At 45.6% G+C, this 21,236-nt stretch overlaps 2 protein-coding genes and 1 non-coding gene across 6 annotated transcripts in view; 1 reads left to right on the top strand and 2 right to left on the bottom strand.

The window, feature by feature from the left end:
• LOC113450224 (uncharacterized) overlaps positions 1 to 21,236 on the top strand; it is a 160,044-nt gene that overhangs the window by 11,138 nt on the left and 127,670 nt on the right. The window lies entirely within an intron of this gene.
• Positions 7,456 to 7,528, bottom strand: TRNAV-CAC (transfer RNA valine (anticodon CAC)). Its single transcript has one exon. It is a non-coding gene; the product is annotated as a tRNA-Val (tRNA).
• The window catches only part of LOC113450227 (uncharacterized), a 30,140-nt gene continuing 22,524 nt past the window's right edge, over positions 13,621 to 21,236 (bottom strand). For all 3 annotated transcript variants that reach the window (XM_087927973.1, XM_087927975.1, XM_087927974.1), the window contains exons 8-10: positions 20,553 to 20,676; positions 18,909 to 19,025; positions 13,621 to 17,838 (exon numbers count right to left, since the gene is read on the bottom strand). In XM_087927973.1, coding sequence (XP_087784099.1) covers positions 16,523 to 17,838; positions 18,909 to 19,025; positions 20,553 to 20,676 — 1,557 coding nt within the window. In that variant the 3' untranslated portion in view covers positions 13,621 to 16,522. The remainder of the gene's footprint in view (positions 17,839 to 18,908; positions 19,026 to 20,552; positions 20,677 to 21,236) is intronic.

Below are 21,236 nucleotides of genomic sequence, written 5' to 3'. Positions count from 1 at the left end.
AAGTCGAGGATTACCTTCAGTGCGGTGCATTCTGACTTAGGGCAGCTTTTCAAGAGACTGGACAATGTCTTAATTATTTTGGTGTCGCTTTTTTCTCGGTGGGCCTATTTGTGTAGTGTGCCTAAGCTTTTGTCGGTCTATTATCTACATGCTTCAGGGGGGTTGTCATCTTTTGTGCATGCTTCTTAACGTGTGAGGCGTGTGTGCATATGCTTCTCTGCACGTGCCTAGTTGTGTGTGTGTGTGTGTGTTAGCATTTTCCAGAGTGCAAATTAAACTGCATATTAAACTAAAATAAAGATTGTGTCATGACCCTGTCGGAATCTGATTTGGAGGGGGAGGCCGAGCAGCTGACAGGGAGCGGGAGTGTGACTCCGTTGGCTGTGGAAGAAACTGGGGAAGGGCAGGGAAGAGGTAGAGCAAGGGAGAGGGAATTCAGAGGAAGACGCAGGCCCACCCCCTCTTCATCCTAGGGCACACAGGGAGGAACGGAGAAGGGAGCAACGTGAGTTGTGTGGCTTACAGGGAAGGAAAAGGCCCTGATTCCCTTCATTAGCTGCAGATGGGAACAGAGTGTATAAAAGAGGAAGGTGCACACAGCAAGTTGTTGGGAGCAAATTGTGAATTATCTGGTATTGTCGAGGCTTATCTGGGTTCCTGGAGTCTTCCCAACTGTGTGAGTTTTGCCGGGCTTTCAAGTCTGCAATTCCTTCTCCTACCCTGTCAAGTTAGTTACTGCAGTGTGGTTTGTTTGGATTTTTAGTTGTACTTTGTATGTACCTTGTTTTCAGACTGAATTTCCTCCACTTAAAGGCTGTTCTTGGGAGAGTTTTTCTCCAGCCGAAGGTAACTGGACATTGAGGGCAAAGTTGGAGGTATTAAAGGGACTTTTCTTATTTATGTGACTGTTGCCTTTGTGCCACGCCCCGGGTCATCACACTGTGTATGATCATCTTTTGGGCATGCTTCTTAACTTTGTGTTTGGGGTGTGCGTCCATATGCTCCTTTGCACGTGCATAGTTGTATGTTGTGTGTGTGTTATCATTTTCCAGAGCGCATATTAAAGCGCATATTAAACTGAAATAAAAATTGTGTTAAATTATGGATCTAAGCCTCTGGGTAATCCAGAAGGCGGTCAAAAATCGATAGCCAAACCAAACTTGTACTTTGTCTATAAGAAGACAGGTAATCCTTGACTTACGACCACAATTGGGCCCCAGATTTATAGTGAGATGTTTGTTAAGTAAGTTTTGCCCCATTTTATGACCTTTCTTGCCACTGTTGTTAAGTGAATCACTGCAGTTGACAAGTTAGGAACCCCGCTCTTAAGCGAATCTGGCTTCCCTCATTGACTTTGCTTGTCAGAAGGTCGTAAAAGGGGATCCCGTGACCCCAGGACACTGCGACCGTCATAAGTATGAACCAATTGTGCCAAACGTCTGAATTTGCCAGATATCACGTGATCATGGGGATGCTACAAAAGTTGGAAGTGTGAAAAATGGTCATCGGTCGCTTTTTTCAGTGCCGTTGTAACTTTGAATGGTCACCAAATGAGCTTTTGTAAGTCGAGGACTACCTGCATACAAATATACTGTGGACTGTTGGTGCTATTTTATCTCTGAATTTCCTGTCTAAGCTCACTATAGTGTCGGATTCTGGCCGTTAACCCCCATTTAAATCATGAGCGTCGAGCCAAACTTCCAAAACCTCGAAAGTATTTATTGGGACTTAACATGCCAGCACTACCTGAGTGGAGCCGACTCTTGAGATATATAATACATTGTCACCCTTGACCCTGGTTTTCCCTCACCCCCTGGGTGTATCATAATTCGTATTCTCCAATGAGACACATCCCTAGCCCAGAGTCATCAATCATGCTCTCCAATTAGAATTTTGCACGGCAGAAACTTCAGTCACCTAGTTACTATCTTTGAAAACCTAACTAGTCTAACCCTAACCCTAACCCTTTCTGTTGGCAACTCTACAGAGAAATATTTTACGAGTTGACACAGGGACTCATTTTGATGGTCTGGAAAGAAGTACAGTACCGTGTGGCAATTCCGCTCTGCAAAGTAACGGCAAGATTTCTGGGATCAGCGCTGATCCAAAACCAGCTACATGGAACTCTCTTTATCTTATTGTATCTCCATTTTGCACAAAGGTCCTTATTAAACCAGTGGGAGGTACTTCTGTAAAAAATATTAGGTCATGCATCAGTTCCAACTTCTCTCCCGCATGCCCCAAACTTTGTAAATACCCCAAAGGGAGGGACTTTGGAGTCCTAGTGGGTGATCGCTTGAGCTAACAGTGGGCGGCAGCAGCCCGCAAAAAATCTAATATAATCTTCGGTTTATCTAAAAGCATAGAATCGAAATCACACAAAGTACTACCCTGTTTCTCCAACAATACGGCCTCCCCCAATAGGAAGTCCCAGCATGTTTTATAGGCATGAAATAAAATTAAGCCCCTCCCCCCAAATTAAGGCCTATATTAAAACATGTGAAATGGGGGGGAATGGTGGGTGGGCTTGCCATTAGGAAGTACTTTTGTTTTAAAAAAAACACCCACCGGTTTTATGATTTACCACAAAAAAAAACATTCATAAACCGATAATCTTGCTTGTGCCTTACAGGCGATAACTATTGCTTTATATCACACTTATGTTTGTCCCATTTCCATATAAAGGCGAATTCCTTTACCCACCATTGTTTCTCCAAGGTCAATCATATTCCCTTAGTCAGCATCAACTTTTTTTTTCCTCTGGCTTGTTTATATATCCCAGTCTCTTAAGATGCAAGGGGAATTAACTCAACACAAACAACTTCTGAAAAGACAGCCTAGCCCTTTTTTTGGGCTCAATTGTATTCACCTTATCAAATATACCTATCCAATTTTTTTACCATTTAAATAATAAGAGCCCCCGTTGCCACTTATTCTTATTATATTTGTAGAAACCACGGTAATGGGACCACCCGAGGTCTTCGCCGCCCTTAAGATCCTTTATAAATCCCCCCCCCCCCCCCCTTAACCCCCGAAAAACACCACCTTTTGGGCTGAAAGACCACACCTAGAATATTGCATCCAAATTTTGCTCATCACATTACAGAAGTTGAGACTTTGTGGGCAGGAGGGGGGAAAAGTGCAAAGAAGAGTAACTAAGATGATTAAAGGCCCGGAGACACAAACTTGAAGAACAGTTGCAGGAAGAGGTTATGGCTAGTCTAGAGATAAGAAAGACTAGAGGGGACGTGTTAGCAATATTCCAGTATTTGAGAGGTGGCCACAAAGAAGAAAATAAGGTTGCCACTTATTTTTCCAAAGCACCAGAAGGCAAGACAAGAAGCAATGAATGGAAACTAATCAAGGAGAGAAGCAACCTGGAATTGAGAAACTTCGTAACTGGGAGGACAATTAACCAGTGGAACTGCTTGCCTCTACAAGTTGTGGGTGCTTCATCACAGGGTGTTTTTAAGAAAAGACCTGTCTGAAACGGTATAGGGCTGTGATGGCAAACCTATGGTACACGTGCCACAGGTGGCACACAAGAGCCATTTGGGCGGGCATGTGAGCCCCAGCCAAACTTAACCTGCACTGCGCATACGCGCACCTCCCAGCTGATTTTCGGCCTGTTTGAGGCGGTTTTTGTCCTCCTGGAGGCTTGAGGGAAGACTCTGCAGCCTCAGGAGGCCGAAATATGGGCCTTCTGGAAGTGCTGAAAAGGGCCTGTTTTCAGCCTCCTGAGGCTGCAGAGGCTTCCCTCGAGCCTCCAGGAGGGTGAAAACAGCCTCCCCCCCAGGCTCCAGAGGCCCTCCAGAGGCTGAAAACAGGCACTTCCTGTATTTCCGGAAGGCCCATTTTTCGGCCTCCCAAGGCTGCAGAGGCCTTCTTCAAGCCTCCAGGAGGGCCAAAATGGCCTCAGACGGGCTAAAAATCAGCTGGGAGGCACACACATGCGCAGTGCAGGTAAGGAGACAAGGTGGGGGTGTTGTGTGCGCATGCACAGGGGGTGGGGTGCATTGTATTGTGGGTGCCGGCACACACGCATGCACTATCGCACGCACTTTCAGCACACCACAACAAAAACGTCCGCCATCACTCGTATAGGGTCCCCTGCTTGAGAAGAGGGCTAGACTAGAAGCCCTCCAAAGTCCCTTCCAGCTCTATTCTGATGCTCTGATTTTCTAATATCCCAAACATTGGATTGGGCTGAGGCAGATGGCCAATAAATTTAAATGTTGGTGCCAAGAGAAGTGCCTATTTTGAGGCACCAGAACTTTTGTGAGTAGATTTTTAAATGGTTTTCTTTCTGCAAGTCACCTATAGTACAACAAAGTGAGTGGCTGTGTGAACTTTAAATAAATAAAGGAATTCTTCACTTTCTGCAGTCGTTCTCTTTCCTCAGAATTTTCCTGGTCTTCCCTGCGTTTTCTCACCCTGCCTTCTTTTGTTGGCGTTCCTGGTCTTGTGGGTTATCTTGGCATTTTTGTACAATGGGAAAGGTGTGGTGTGAGGGGTAGACAGAAAATTGTGAGCTTGCTCTGGTAGTTTTGTGTTGCCAAGAGCCAAGACCTCCTCCTAATCTCTGAAGTTAACACAGCAAAAGTTGATTTTCCGTTAATTGTGGAGGACATTAAAAAGGGATAATCTGGATCAGGGGTCGCCAACCTTTTGGACCTCAGAGACCACCAAACTCATAATTTTAAATCCCGTGAACCAGAGACCCTGGGAAAATCCCCCAAAACATCTGCAGGAAAATCCCCCACCCCGTTTTCCTACTGATCGATCATTCTTTATTTGGGATCGCAGGATACCGTCTCCAGCTCCGTTCTCAGGGGGAGAGAGAGACTTTTGGCTTCATGCAAGGAAAGCAGCAGAAGCAGCAGAAGTCTTTCTTTCTCTCCCCCAAACTCTGCCAGAAATGAGTCTTTGTGAGACTTGTTGCGCCGGCGCAGCCTCTTGGAGCAGGAGGTTTAGATGGCTGCTAAATAAGACAAGAAGCAACAGATGGAAACTAATCAAGGAGGGAATCAACATAGAACTAAGGAGAAATTTCCTGATGCTTAGAACAATTAATCAGTGGAACAACTTGCCTCCAGGAGTTGGAAATGCTCCAACACTGGAAGTTTTTAAGAAGATGTTGAGTAACCATTTGTCTGAAGTGGTGTAGGGTTTCCTGCCTAGGCAGGGGGGTTGGACTAGAAGACCTCCCAAGGTCCCTTCCAACTCTTGTTATTCTACTCCATTCGTCTAATCAGAATTGCTTGCTTACAAGTCATTCAGGTACCCTGAAGGTTGGAGGCAAACTATCCAGGTGATCTACTTTCTGTGACTTTTGAGCTTGGTCTACCACAGGTGTCAGCAATCCGCAGCTCTGGAGCCACATGCGGCTCTTTGGGCCCTCTGCTGTGGCTCCCTGTTGGGTGATCCCACCACTGGGTGGCCAAGCCCCTCCCCCTCCCGGTCACTCCTCACCAAGCCTGAGGAGGTAAACACAAAAAACCAGAAATGAGAGGGAGGAAGGGAGAGAAAATGTGTGTGTGTGAGAGAGAGAGACCCATTTCCCACAGAAAACACCGGGAACCGCAAAAGCTGGATTGGCGTGTGTGAGTCATGTGACTGGATGGGAGTGACATTGAGTTGGCCACGCCCACCCAGGTTTTGAGGCTCCTGGTGTTTTCTTTTTGATGGGAAACGAGTCCAAATGGCTCTTTGGGTGTTTAAGATTGCAGACCCCTGGTCTACCATTTCCTTCACTTTTTGCCCAATCAGGACCCCCAGAGTTTTGTGTTTGAATAGGTAAGGACCAGGAGTGGTATTCAGCAGGTTCTGCCCAGTTCTGGAGAACCGGTAGTGGACATTTTTAGTTCAGAGAACCTGCAAATACCACCTTTGACTGGAGATTTTACAGTATCCTTCCCCTGCCACGTCCACCATGCGCACAGAACCGGTAGTTTAAAAAATATATATGAATCCCATCACTGGTAAGGACCATGCACTGGAACAAAACAGATTTTATAAACCGGTCAAATCAAATCAGGTCGAACAGTCTCCTCCAGCCTTAGAACTTCTGGAGATTTATTTTTATTTTTATTTGTCAATCGCTTACAAGATAATAGGTATAAGTATATACATAGTTAAGAATACATGAAATGGGTACATATAAGAAAAATAAAAGAAAGAATAGGACAGGGACGGTAGGCATGTTGGTGCGCTTATGCACGCCCCCTACAGGCCTCTTAGGAAAGGGGTGAGGTCAATAGTAGACAGTCTAAGGTTAAAGTTTTTGGGGTTTGGGGAAGAAACCACAGGTAGAGTATTCCAGACATTGACCACTCTGTTGCTGAAGTCCTATTTCCTGCAATCAAGTTTGGTGCAGTTTACCTTGAGTTTGTATTTATTGTATGCTCTTGTATTGTTATGGTTGAAGCTGAAGTCTTCATTGACAGGTAGGACATTGCAATGTATGATTTTATATACCATACTAAGATCAGACCGAAGACGGCGTAGTTCTGGGTTTTGCAGGTCTAGACTTTCAAGTCTGGTGGCATAAGGTATTCTACAATGAGTAGAGGAGTGGAGAACTCTTCTTGTGAAATATTGCTATTATTTCAACCTTTAAAATCTGTTTCTATTGTTAGAAATGGGTCTGAAGCACAGCTGATAGAATCCAAACCTTTATTTATTTGTTTCGTTTTTCCACCATCAGAGAAGACAACAGTAAATGCCAGATGTTTTGTTTTTCCAGACCCAAATGGAGAGAAGGGGAAGCCAGTGGCGCGTCTCAAATTCCTTGGGGCTCAGAAAGTGGTAGATAAAAAGGAAGGCACCCAGAAAGCACCGGATTCTTCTTCTTGGGTCTTCGGCTGTCTGTTTTCTGCCTCTTGTTTTCTCATCAGGGGAAGCAGCAGTGGGATTGACTGAGATGGTGGAGGGCAAAGAAAAGAAAAAAGAGGAAAGAGAAAGGAAAGGAAAAAAGAAAAAGGAACAAAGGAAAGGGAACAAAGGGAAAAGAAGAGAAGAGAAGAGAAATAAAAGGAAAGGAAAAGAAGAGAAAAAGGAAAGGAAAGGAAAGGAAGGAAAGAGAAAAAGGAAAAGGAAGGGAAAGAGAAAAAGGAAAAAGGGGAAAAGGGAAGAAAAAAGAAAAGAGAAAAATGAAAGGGAAAGGAAAAGAAGGGAGGAGAAAAAGAAAAGGAAAGGAAAAATGAAGGGAAGGGAGGAAAAGAGAAAATGAAAGTAAAAGAAGGGAGGAGAAAAGAGAAAAGGAAAGGAAAAAGAAGGGAGGAGAAAGGGAAGGGAAAGGAAAGAAAGGGAAAAGGGAGAGAAGGGAAAAGAGGAAAGGAAAGAAAAAACTGAAAGCAAAGGAAAAAAGGAAAAAGGGAAGGAAAAAGAGAGAAGAAAAGAAGAGAAAGGAAAAGGAAAGAAAAAAATATTTAAGAAAAAAAAAAATTCAAGGACTGTTTCTGCCCGGTTTCGAACCGGGGACCTTTCGCGTGTGAGGCGAACGTGATAACCACTACACTACAGAAACGCCGGCGCGACTGCTGCCTTCCTTTCGGGCTTCCCATTCCTGCGGCTGCGCGCTGATACAGTCGCCGCGGCAGCCGAGATCAGCCTGGGAATTGCCCGGAAACTTTGGGACTCGGGTTCCTCCGCTGAAACGGAAAATCTCCGGCTGCCTTTTGGAACAATCCTCCGGGGAGGAAGTGCTGGGTTAGGTTGCCGTGCGCAGGGGACCACCACCCCCCGCCCGACCTTAAAAAAATAAGTTGCAAGAAGATGCAAAGGATGCAGGTTTGCTGGGCGGGCGGCGGGGTGGGGGTGGGGTGTTGCAGGGAGGTCGCGAGACGTTTGGACCACCAGTTGTGCAAGATGGAACGAGGCTTCCTTGCCTTGGACGGGGGGGTTGGACTAGACGACCTCCAAAGGTCCCTTCCTGCCCTGTGGTTCTCTAACGAGGGGGAGCGGCTGCTGGACCTCGGAATGCCGCGCCAGGACCATCCAAGAAAAGGATGGGTTGCATGGACGTATTTATTCACCATGCATTAAGTTGACATACTTATTTATAAAAATAAAATAAAATGTATTTATATTCATACAATTCATATTGATTTATGTTTGTCACTTGAGACTTTCAAGAAGAGATTGGACTGCCGTTTGTCAGAACTGGTGTAGGGTCTCCTGCTTAGGTGGGAGTGGGTTGGACTAGATGACCTACACGGTCCCTTCCAACTCTTGATTATCTGTAAATATTATTTACATATTTTAATTGATTTATACCAATACATTTCGTTTACATTTTAGATAATTTCTACTGATGTAGATGCAATACGTTTATTCCATTTCTATGTTTTATTATTTATTTATGCAAGCTATCTATTTGCATTTTTATAAGTGAAATTCATATTTTATGAAAGGTTATGCTCATATATAAAGGATGGGTAGGAAAAGTTGGGTTCCCCTTTCCACACCACATTTTGTGTCCTCTAAGTAAGTGGTCCCCAACCACCGGGCCCCGGACCGGTACCGGTCCGTGGATCATTTTGTACCGGGCCACCTACTTTGCTTGGGCGCCGCCATCTTGTTTTGACGGCGCTTGAGAAAGTGCTTCTGGGTGAGCTTGTCGGTCGTTGGTTGGATGGAAAGCAGCGTTTGGGTGCTGAAGGAATCCTCCCGCCTTAGTGTCGTCGAAGTGGGGGGTTTGAACGAAGAGCCGTCCCGATGGCGGTGGAGTCTCGCGTTACTCAGGAGGAGATTAAGAAAGAGCCCGAAAAGCCCATCGACCGCGAGAAGGTACAAAGGAGGAGTTGAAGGTGGCGGGAAGAAGCCGGGGAGGGCTGGCTGGCCGGTCACTCGGCTCGCCTTGCCTTGGTCGTGCGTGCTGATGCCGGTACCGGTCCGTGGATCATTTTGTGATGCCGGGCCGTGGTACAAAAAAGGTTGGGGGCCACTGCTCTAAGTAAAGCATTCTGCCCTAGATCTCTTAACATTTAATTCTGTCACTAGAGAAGGCAAAAGGGAGACAGAATGGTATGCTTTTGTAACAGAAGGAAGGGACCTTAAAGGTCATCTAGTCCAGGGGTTGCCAGCCTTTTGGACCTCAGGGACCACCAAACTCATCATTTTAAATCCCGCGGACCAGACTCTGGGAAAATCCAAAAAAAAGTCTGCAGGAAAATTCCCCACCCCGTTTTCCTACCCATTGATCATTCTTTATTTGGGATTGCAGGATACCGTCTCCAGCTCCGTTCTCAGGGGGAGGGGGAGAGAGAGAGAGACTTTTGGCTTCATGCAAGGAAAGCAGCAAAAGCAGCAGAAGTCTTTCTTTCTCTCCCCCAAACTCTGCCAGAAATGAGTCTTTGTGAGACTTGTCGTACCGGCACAGCCCCTTGGAGCAGGAGGCCTTGCAGGGTCCCAAAGATTCATTTGTGGCGGAGTTTGGGAGAGAGAAAAAAAGACTTTTGCTGCTTTCCTTGCCTGCAGCCAAAAACAGAAGCGGAAAGAAGCAGCCGGTGGCCAGGCGAGGCGCCTGGGGTGAGTGGGGCAAGCTCCCCCTTCCAGCCTTTCCTCCCTCCCCTCACTACCTCGTGTTGTTTGCAATGCAAGCGACGCAAGCCTTGTGTTCCCACGCAGCCTGGATTAATTGCTTTGGGGGATCCTTTGGGGGTGACATTTCTCTGCAGACCACCAACATTTTTTCATGGACCACCAACGGTCCCCGGCCCACTGGTTGGTGACCACTGTTCTAGTCAAACCCCCTTCCCAAACAGGAGAGTCTATACCATTCAGAATAAATGGACGTCCAGTCTCTTCTTAAAAGCCTCCAGTGATGAAGTGACCACCACTTCTAAAGGAAATCTGATCCGCTGGTTAATTGTTCCCACCGTTAGGAAATTTATCCTAATTTTTAGGTTGGATCTCTCCTTGATTAGTTTCCTTCCATTGCTTCTTGTCATGCTTGCAGGTGCTTTGGAGCAGTTGGTCCCCAACCTTTTTTGTACCACAGCCCGGTACAAATGATCCACGGACCGGTACCGGCATCAGCACGCACGACCAAGGCAAGGTGAGCCGAGCGACCGGCCAGCCAGCCGTCCCCCGCTTCACCCTGCCACCTTCAACTCCTCCTTTGTACCTTCTCGTGGTCGATGGGCTTTTCGGGCTCTTTCTTAATCTCCTCCTGAGTAACACGAGACTCCACCGCCATCGGGACGGCTCTTAGTTCGAAACCGCGCCCCCCCTCTTCGACGACACTAAGGTGCGAGGATTCCTTCAGCACCCAAACGCTGCTTTCCAACCGATGACAAGCTCACCCGGAAGCACTCTCTCAAGCGCCATCGAAACAAGATGGCGGCGCCCAAGCAAAATAGGCGGCCCGGTACAAAATGATCCACAGACCGGTACTGGTCCAGGGCCCAGTGGTTGGGGACCCCTGCTTTGGAGAATAGCTTGACTCTCTCCTTTGTGGCAGCCCCTCAGATATTGGAACACGGCCATCCTGTCATTTCTAGTCCTTTTCATTAAACTAGACATACTCCATCTGAATGGTTCTTTCCCTTAACAGAATTGGGAGGATCATTCTTCTAGTCCAACCCCTTCCCAAAACATGAGATCTTCTATCATTCAGAATAAATGCCTCGTGTTGCAGCACCCACAAGTTCTGGACTGGAGAAAAGTTGCTCCGCTGGTGAATTGTTCCCGCCGTTAGGAAATTTATCCTGAATTTCAGGTTACTTCTTTCCTTGATTAGTTCCCACCCATTGCTTTTTGGCTTGCCTTCTGGGGCTTTGGAGAATAGGCTGACTCCCCCTATTTGAAGCGCTGTCCCAAGGGAAAAAAAGGACGGGTTTATTTTTGGGAATGACCCAGAATAGAACAAGAACCAACCGGTGGAAGCTTTGCAGGAGGATATCCAAACTCAAAATAAGGAGGAATTTCCCGACTGTGAAACAGTGGACCAATCTGTCTCCTGAATTTATGGGATCTCCATCCGGGGAGATTTTCAAGCAAAGGTTGGGCAGCCATTTCTCTGAAATACTGGAGGATGCCTGACCTGGACAAGAGGTTAGTCTAGGAGACCTCCGAGATGCCTTCCAACCCTAGGAGTCTATGGTTTTCAGTCCATTTCTCCAACCAACCAATCAGAAGTGTGGTAGAAAGGACCTTGGAGGACTTCTAGTCCAGGGGTCGCCAACCTTTTGGACCTCAGGGACCACCAAACTCATCATTTTAAATCCTGCAGACCAGAGACCCTGGGAAAATCCTCCAAAAACTCTGCAAGATAATTCCCCACCCCATTTTCCTACCAATCAATCATTCTTTATTTGGGATCGCAGGATATCGTCACCAGCTTGGGGCGGGGGGGAAAGAGACTTTTGGCTTCATGCAAGGAAAACAGCAGAAGCAGCAGAAGTCTTTCTTTCTCTCTCCCCCAAACTCCGCCAGAAATGAGTCTTTGTGAGATTGTCACACCAGCACAGCCCCTTGGAGCAGGATGCCTCTCAGGGTCCCAAACACTCATTTCTGGCGGAGTTTGGGGGAGAGAAAGAAAGACTTTTGCTGCTTTCCTTGCGTGCAGCCAAAAGCAGAAGTAGAAGGCAGCAGCTGGTGGCCAGGCGAGGCACATGGGGCAAGTTCTCCCCCTCCGCCCTTTCCCCCCTCCCCTCACTACCTCATGTTGTTCACAATGCAAGTGACGCAAGCCTTGTGTTCCCGCGGGCCATGTGGGCGGCGCAGCCTTGTGTTCCCACACAGCCTGGATTAATTGCTTTGGGGGGGTGACATTTCTCTGCGGACCACCAAAATTTTCTTGCGGACCATCAGTGGTCCCCGGCCCACCGGTTGGCGACCACTGTTCTAGTCCAATCCCCTGCTCAAGTAGGAGGCCCTGGCCTATACTATATCAGGCAAGGGACTGTCCCGTTTCTTCTTCAAAACCTCCAGCGATGAAGCACCCACAAGGCAAGCTGTTGCACTGGTTAACTGTCCTCATTGTTAGGAAGCTTTCAATTCCAGGTTGCTTCTCTCGATTAGTTTCCACCCATTGTTTCTTGAGTTGCCTACTTCGCTTTGGTAAACTGACACCTCCCTCTTCTTTGTGGCAGCCCCTCAAATATTGGTATACTGCTATCATATCCCCCCCTAGTCCTTTTCTCTAGACTTAGACATACCCAATTCCTGAAACTGTTCTTCATGTGTTTTAGTTTCCAGGCCCTTTGATGTATGCTTATTAGTGTACATTTAACGTGAAGATGAAGTTTTTATTCTATTCTAGATAAAACACAAGTTTTTAAGAGGATTTGGAATTAGCCCTTTGCCATCACTGGCTGAATTGGTGGAGAGTTGGTATAGTGATACTGAATGCTTTATATTTTTAGTTTTTCTTTGTATCTTTATATTTTTATTTTCTATTGTACTTCTGTTGTCTTTGTGAGCTGCAGAGACGCTTCTAAATTGCAGTGGAGTAAAACTCTTAACAAATAAATCCAATAAAAACCCAACTACGGGAGAAGGTCCAACTTCCTTTTGAAGTACCTAGCTTTCGGAAATTCATTCTTTTTGGTTGAAGGGGAAAAGTCCGGTACTTACACTTTATGAACTGTGGCCTTCTGGCAGAAGATGCGGAACAATTTAAACTTGGACCACACTGTTTTCTGAACAGTTTTTAGCCCGGAACTATAATTGCACTTAAACAATGCACTTAAGGACCACCATCAGTGAGCTCCTGAACAGTATTACTGTGTCTGTTGTGTGGATGCCTGTGTTTTTAGGGGGCGGGGAATTTTGGCAGGTGGGGAGGTGTTTGGGGATTATCATGTGTGTTTGCATGTTGAGTCTGGTCTCTGGGTGTTGTTTGAATTTCGTTGTGTATAGACGTACAATGACAATAAAGTATTCAAATTCAAATTACAACCGGTTTGGCGAGCGTGCATGCTCACGTTTCAAAAACAGTTTTTCAGCTCTAAAACTTACCTTCTGCTGTAGTCCTGGTGAATAAATGAGCTGCGGCAGGGCAACCCGCCCTGCCGCGCCAATCAGCTGAGCTGAAAACCCCGGAAATAAAGGACAGAATAGGACAAGGATGGGTGGATGGGGCCAAATAGTCGCTGTAACTACCAGTACTCCTGAACTGGGCCGAAATGGTAGAATCCCACCCCTGCACGAAAGGCATTTTTTGGAGCTCAACAAAGCACCTTTGACATATGAGCAGAGATGGGTATTCAGCAGGTTCTGACCAGTTCTGGGGAACCGGAAGCGGAAATTTTGAGTAGTTCAGAGAACTGGCAAATCCCACCTCTGACTGGCCCGGCCCCCATCTATTCTCTGCCTCTTGAGTCCCAGCTGATCGGCTGGGTCTTCTTTGGTTGCCCTGCATAGGAGAACAGAGCTGGAAAGCAGGTTAGTGGGGTGGGGAGTTATTTGGTGGAGTGGAGGTTTTCTGGAGTGCTGACAAGTATCCTTCTCCTACCACACCCACCAAGCCATGCCCACAGAACCAGTAGTAAAAAAAAAAGGGAATCCCACCACTGCGTATGAGAGGTGCCTAAGGGGTCTAATTGTTATTCTAATATGATGCTGTATTTAGCTGAGAAAGGAAACGCAAGGAAATAAAAGCAGTACACACCCTTGAATCTACTGCCTTGGATCAAGGCGTAAACTCATTTATTTACCAACAGACAACTAACTGGTCTCCTAAACAAGGATCCCATACAGACAAGATTCTCCTAGAGAAATACAGTACAATTAAAAACATTACTGCACACAACACCTGTAACAAAACAAGTATAGGGTACTATAACTAATTCAAGCTACAGTATATTCTGATTCCCCACAGGGAATAGCCGCATCCAAGAACAGCTGTACCCATTGAGAGCTAGATTTATAAATGACATTTTAATAAAATCTCCAACCCTGAGCAGTAAATCCCTTAGTTTTGCTTCGTGTCAGCCAACTTTAGACCTAATACGCAGTCTCTCGATTATTATTTCTTCCTTCCCTCCCTCCCTCCATCTCTGATCCTTGTCAATCACCCAATGGATCAATCATTCAGAGATAATTTGTGCGTACAAATCAACCCGAGATCCTTCAAAACAGATTGGAAGGGACTTCCGGTTTGCAGGCCTTTGGCGGCGGCAGGAATCCATGATTGTGCGCGGTTTCTGCTGCGCTCGCCGCTGGAGTGCCACGATCCAGCAGGATTTGGGGCTATAGTTACCCCGTAGAGGTAACTGAAGATAGGGGAGATACGGCAGGGGTCGTGGGGGATCGCAACCCCCCCTCCTCAGCTGGCTTAACTCCCTTTTCCAAAAGTGGTCGAGGGGCAGTCAATAATGGCCGCCACAAAGAAGCTCTCATCCGGATAAGAATGTGCAGGAGGAAGCTGAGAAAGTAAAAGTGTTGGCTGACCGGGATAACAAGTAACATCTAAAATAACCTGGAATTTAAATTTCATCAAAGATACATCGCTCCCAAAGAAGATCTGGAATAAGCGGCAAATGAAAGTTGAAAGGGAAAGCTCTTTTTTTGTTTTTCACTCTCCTTCCTAACGTTGACAGTGAACAGAAACGAATGAGAAATCGGAAAAACCCGCCTTGGCATCAATAGGTAACTAAACTGGATAACTAAATGTCAAGGGGATAATAAGGATTTCTGAACATTTAAAAAAAAATTTTTTGCTGTAAGTGGGAAGGGAGAGGAAAATAATTCGAGCAGGATTTGGAAGGAAGGAGGAGACTGCCTAGAATTTGAAAGAATTATTAAATACCAACAAGACTTCTAAAAGATACATTTTAACTGGAATTTTGTAACTAAACAGCAACCCCAGGAAAAGAAAGTGAAGAAAGAAGAAAGTCTTAAAAGAAACAGCTTATTTGGACTGTTTGATGACTTGGGCACTTTTGGAAATTATATTTGAAGGACTAAAAACACTTGGGTGGTTGTTTGGAAAAAAAACTTCTTTCTACAATGGCTTCACTTGTGGATGAATTGAAAATTGAATTTAAAAAATACAAAGAAGAGGAACAAGAAGGGAAAGGCTCTTTTGGCTCTCTTTTTCAATTCTTAGAAATGGCGATTTGTACCTATGAGAAACTGAATGTGCAACAAGATGATTGGGACAAAGAAGAAGCCATCTTTGATGAACAAGTAACTTTATTTGGGGAAGAAAGGGGAAAGGAAGAAAAGAAAATGGAGACTTTAAGATCTAAAAGAACAACCAAAAAGGGAAAAAATAAGGTGAAAAGTGGGTATGTTAGAAAACAACAGAAAGGGGGAATACAGAACAGAGAAATGGAGGTAGATAGACAAGGGGGTAAAAAGGACAGGGAGAAGAAGCAAGGGAGGAAGGAAGGGATGAGAAATTTCAATGGTGTGGAGCAAGATGTAAAGAATCAGGATTTATTTAGAGATAATGGGTAAAAACTTAATTAAAAAAGGGATTCTGCAAAGGTACATAAGATTGTATTGTTATATTTGTATTAGAAATAATGTTAGAAAATTATGATAGGTTTGAATTGGTATGGATTGTTTTAATTATATTACATATTTATAATTTTTTCTTTTTTTAAAATATAGTGTGTAACTCTAGAATGTACTAAGCACAATCCAAATGGAAGTTATGTATTATACTGTTATAATTTAAGGGAAAGAGATAAAGGCGTCATACTTCAATTAGTGTTCAGGAGAAATTTTGTTTAAAGAGAAAAGATAATAGATAGCTGGAAACAGGACAGACAAAGAATAATAAGTATAATGATTTGAACTGAGATGAGATAAATAAAATAAAACTAAGAAAGTTAAAAGAGGGGAGAAGCTATATAGAAAATGTAAAATGGCAATAAGATATGGAATGGTATATAAAATGAGTATGAATTTGAATCTGTGTCTGTATGAAGAGATGTAACCTGGGATCAAGCTTCTTTCAGAAAAGATGTTTTATGTTTTTATGTTTTATGTTTTGTTTGTTTATTGTCTTTAAAAATCAATAAAATTTGTTAAAAAAAAAACAACAGATTGGAAGAGACATCTAACCCATTCCCCGCAAACTCATTTCTCTGATTTAAATCCTACAAAGCCAGTAGATTTGCGGTGGTGGTGGGGGAAATGGCAGGAGGACACGTGTTCCTGGACTTTTCTCAGCATGCATCTCTGTGTAGTTTGGCAGGAAAGAAGTACCATTTGGATCAGTAGTGGGATCCTACCTTAGTCGCTACCAGTTCGCTCTAGGTCTCAGATGATTGGAGGCCTTTTTTTAATTACCAGTTAGGCTGAACTGGTAGTGATTTTTACTACCGGTTCAGGTGAACCGGGCCGAACCGCTAACATATCACCACTGATTTGGATCCAGGAAATGACCCAGGAGAGAAGAAGGGTTAACGCTTCCCTTCCTCTACCATGGCTTTTCCAAACGCTGCTTGATGTCTTTCACCGTTCCTCTTAAGTTTCCCAATATTAACTGGGAAATCCCGTCGCAAGATATTCCCAGTTCAGACCCGCTGCTCTTCTTTCCTTCTTTTTGCTAAGATGGGGTTTAAGCCGCTGCTTTTCCAAGTCTTCCCATGGTTCTCAATTTGGACCTCCAGCTGGGTCTTTGAGTGGGGGAAGCGCTGAGGGGAAGCGAAGCGCTGAGGGGAAGCGTGGACGGGGAAATGTTGAGAGGAAGCGGAGGCTCCGCGCTTTTCTCTTCATGTCTTTTCTCGTGTTTCACGCGGGTGGAGTTGCGTTTGAAGCTTTTGCCGCAGCTGTGGCAGCGGAAGGGTTTTTCTCCAGTGTGGGACCTCTGGTGTGAAATCAGGTGCACCTTTTGGACGAAGCCAGCGGCACAAAGCAAGCATTTGAAGGGCCTGTCCTTCGTGTGGGTTCTCTTGTGCACAGTGAGGTGGGTCCTCTGGCAGAAACTCTTCGGGCAGTGGGAGCACTTGTACGGCTTGTCCCCCGTGTGGGTTCTTTCGTGCTTGATGAGAGAGGAGTACAAGCCAAAGCTCTTCCCGCAGTCGAAACACTGATGCGATTTCTCTCCCGTGTGGGATTTCTGGTGCCTCCGAAGGTCAGGCATCCGGGTGTAACTTTTCCCGCAATCCGAACACTTGAAAGGTTTGATCCCTCGGTGGGTCCGTTGGTGGGAGTAGAAATGGGAGCTCCGATGGAACGTCTTCCCGCAATCAGGGCAGCTGAACCGTTTCTCCTTTTTGTGCGCTTTCTTGTGTTTGATAAGATGGGCATGCTGGCTAAAGACCTTCCCGCAGTCTGAACACTGGTAGGGCGTGGTCCTTTGGTGCATCTGCTTATGTTTCAAGAGGAGGAGACTCTGATTAAATTCCTTCCCGCATTTGGGACACTGTTTTGGTTTCCTTCCTTTGCTGATATTTTGACGGTCCACTGGAAAAAGAATTGATTTCTCTTCTCTGGTCTTTTGTCCAGCTTCGCTCTGTCTTTTAGATTTGCGTCGAGGACAAGTTGTGGGCTCCTCTGGGCAAAGCCCTGTGTCTTTTATCACGGCACTTTTTATAATTTCAACATTTGCTGGATGGGGATTGTTTTCCTTCTCTTTCTCCTTCTCCATTTTCTCTTTCTCTTTCTCCATCTTCTCCTCCTCTGTCTGCCTCTTCTCCTTTTGTTTCTCTTTCTCCTTCTCCATTTTCTCCTTCTGTTCCTTCTTTTTCTCCTTCTCCATCTCCTTCTTCTCCATCTCTTTCTCCTTCTCTGATTTTTCCATCTTCTCCTTTTCTTTCTCCATCTTCTCCTTCTCTTTCTCAGTCTTCTTTTTCTCCATCTTCTCCTTCTCTTTCTCAGTCTTCTTTTTCTCCATCTTCTCCTTCTCCTTGCTTTTTTCTTGCTCCTGGGATGCTACCATAAAACAATGGAAAAACAACTCAGTGAATAAGTGAAGTTCTCCAGCAATCAATTGACACCCAAATCTCATATAGGAGCTGAAAGCGATTAGCTCATTCACATCATGCTATCAGAGCTTATCGGTTAACCAGCTATTTCTTAAGGTTATGCAAAGTGTTTTAAATTCAAATCACTTTTAAATCAGTCTGGAAGTTGAGTCATGGCAACTGGACTTTGGCAATGCCTAGGTAAGACCACACTTAGAATACTGCATCCAATTTTTGGTCATCATTGATAAAAAAGATGTAGAGACTTGGAACACATGCTTTATTAGCTGTTGAGTTCCATAGCTGATCCTCACCATTTCACATTCAAACACTCGCAGACACAGCCTTTGAACAGATCAAAGGGACAGTGACAGGGACAGTGTCAGGATTCCGGAAGTTACCCCAATTAAATCATGAGTCTCGAGCCAAACTTCCCAAAGTAAACAGAATTTATTGGGAGTTAACATGTCCAGCACTGCCTGGGTGTAGCTGACTCTGAGACACGTAATCCATTGTCACCCTTGACCCTGGTTTTCCCCCAACCCCCTGGGTGTATCATAATTCATATTCTCCAATCAGACACATCCATAGCCCAGAGTCATCAATCATGTTCTCCAGTTAGATTTTTTGCGCAAGGCAGAAACTTCAGTCACCTAGTGACAATCTCTGAAAAGCTATGCATGGAATGCACTTTCGATTCCAAGCTGCCGTACTGCTCTTTCAAGCCCCTTTCCCGCACTCCCCTTGTAGTAGCCTGAACACTCCGCCAGTGAAAATGGGCTTCCAAGCTCCGTTTTCGGCTCTGACAGCTTTCTGCAACCCTCTGCAAGTAAAAATGGAGCTTGGGAGGACCACACACGGCCCTCCCAAGCTCCGTCTTTGCTGGAGGAGGCCTAGCGGACCACTCCTTCGCGATTTCGGGGGTGACCCTGCGGGCCAGATCGAAGCAACCTGTGGGCCATTTCCGGCCCCCGGGCCTTGAGTTTGACACCCCTGCCATAGATGTTGCTAACATGACCCATACTTCATTTTCCCCACCTGCCATGCGGACATCTTGATTGTCCCCTTTCTCAGAAAGTTGAGAGTGCAGACCCAAAACGGCCTCATCTTCTTCCTCCATCCACGAGTTTGGACCCAAACCGGTGAGCGAGAGAACTAGTACAAAAATAAAATCCAAGAAAATAAAATCTAGGTTACGTCATTGAACCATCCTTCTGTATGTCTCAGCACAAAACGAACAACAGCAAGGGAACAGCAACGTGAGTGTAGAATAAAAACAGTATTAAATGTCTCTGTCAGCTGCCACCGTCTGCTTCCATGCAGTAACAGTCTGCCATGAACTCTGGGGAGGGTGGATGGGAGGGGAAAGGCTTGTGGGGAAATGAAAGTAACGGCTGTATCTCCCCGAGATGCTGCTTCAAGGTCACCCGGCTGGGAAAAGAAGGCAGCTGCATACCAACCTACACTTGTGTGATGCTGCGTGGCGTGGCACAAAAGCAACCAAGTCACAAAAGTAGGTAAAGTCCCTTTAACACCTCCAACTTGGCCCCCAATGTCTAGTTATCATTGGCTGGAGAAAAAAACTCTCCCAAGAACAGTTTTTAAAGGGGAATAAATTCAATCTGAACCCAAAGTACATATAATTTATAAATAAGAACCAACACAAGCCACTCTGCAGCAATTAATGAGACAGGGCAGGGTAAGGAATTGCAGACTTCAAAAGATAATGAAACACACATAGTTGTGAGGATGCCAGAACCCAGATATGGCTTGACAAAGATAATGCACGCTTTGCTTCCAGCAAGGTTCTGTGCGTAATCACCCTCTTTATCCTGTTTTCCCAGCTGCAGCTAATGAAGGCAACCAGGGCCCTTTTCTCCCCCGTAACTCACATTGCTCCCTTCTCTGTTCCTCCCTGCATGCCCTAGGATGAAGAAGGGGGTGGCCCTGAGTTTTCCTCTGAATGCCCAGCTGGACTGTGCCCTTCCCCAGTTTCCTCCACAGCCACCGGAGCCACACTCCCACTTCCTGTCAGGTGCTCAATCTCCCCCTCGGAATCAGATTCCAACAGGGGCATGACAGCTTGAATGACCGTCCCTAAAACACCTTGCTTGAACCTGATTGGTCAGGGGGAGATCAGCATGAGAGACAGTAATGGGAGGGAAAAGTTGAATTTAGGGATCTTGGTGCGCGATTCTCAGTTATGGCTATGGATTACTTCAATACACTTGGACTATTTAGCATGGAGAGAACAAGCATGGCAAGGACTCCCTGTAAATCTGATGAAGAATGGCTGAAAACATTAGGCGGGTTTAAGGGAAGAAGGCTGGGGTTAATTCTCCACAGCGCCCAAAGACGAGACAGGCTAAAGGGTTGGTTAAAGGGTTGGACTGGAAGGCCTTCAAAGGGTCTTCCAACCCTATGAAGAAGATTCTATGATTCAGCCAAGCAACTTCCAGGACATTCCATCATCCCCAGTCGATCATCGGATGGCTGTGAAAAGAGTGGCAACCCAACGTATCTTGAAGATTTGAGTAGAGGTCTCCAAACTTGGCAACTTTAAGACTTGTGGACTTCCAACTCCCAGAATTCTGGGAGTTGGAAGTCCACAAAATTCTTAAAGTTGCCAAGTTTGGGGACCCCTGTTTTAGTAGAAGAAAAACAAAACCCAGATATTCTTACCGAGAGACGTCACATTTTCGTAATTCTCCTGCATCACTTCCTTGTACAAGACTCTCTGACTGGGGCCCAAGAGAGACCATTCTCCCTGGGAGAAGCTCACAGCGACCTCCTCGAAGGAAACGGGCTAGAAGGAAACAAGCAGACGCTTATTCAACAGGGAAGAAACCAGGCAAATACGAGCCGTTCAAAACAAAAGGAGCACCTGTTCTATGTAATGGATTGGGAGAGGTGGTCAATTAGACACAAGCAAGCTTTTTGACCTTCTGACAAGCAAAATCCAGGGATTCGCTTAAGAATCGTGTGACAATAAAACCAAGGAGCTTATAGTGGGCTTTAGAAGGAACAGGTCAGACATCCAGCCCTTGCTTATCAATGGAGACCGAGTGGAGCAAGTGGCCAGTTTTAAGTTTCTGGGTGTTACCCTAAAAGAGGACCTGACCTGAGGCGCTCACATTGCAGCCCTGATCAAAAGGGCCCAGCAGAGGTTATACTACCTGAGACTCCTCAGAAAACAACAACTGAATGAAAAACTGCTGGGGACCTTCTACCGCTGCACCATGGAGAGTATCTTAACTTACTGCACTTCTGTATGGTTTGCCAATTGCACAGTGGCAGATAGGAAAGCGCTCCAGAGGGTTAATGTCATTGCCCAGAGGATTATTGGTTGACCTCTCCCCTCTTTGG

This window comes from Pseudonaja textilis, chromosome 2 (assembly GCF_049901715.1).
Source record: "Pseudonaja textilis isolate UNSWEBS1 chromosome 2, rPseTex1.2, whole genome shotgun sequence".
Taxonomy (NCBI): Eukaryota; Metazoa; Chordata; class Lepidosauria; order Squamata; family Elapidae; genus Pseudonaja; species Pseudonaja textilis.
Note: the sequence above shows the minus strand (reverse complement) of the source record. Positions and strands in the feature narration are given on the sequence as shown.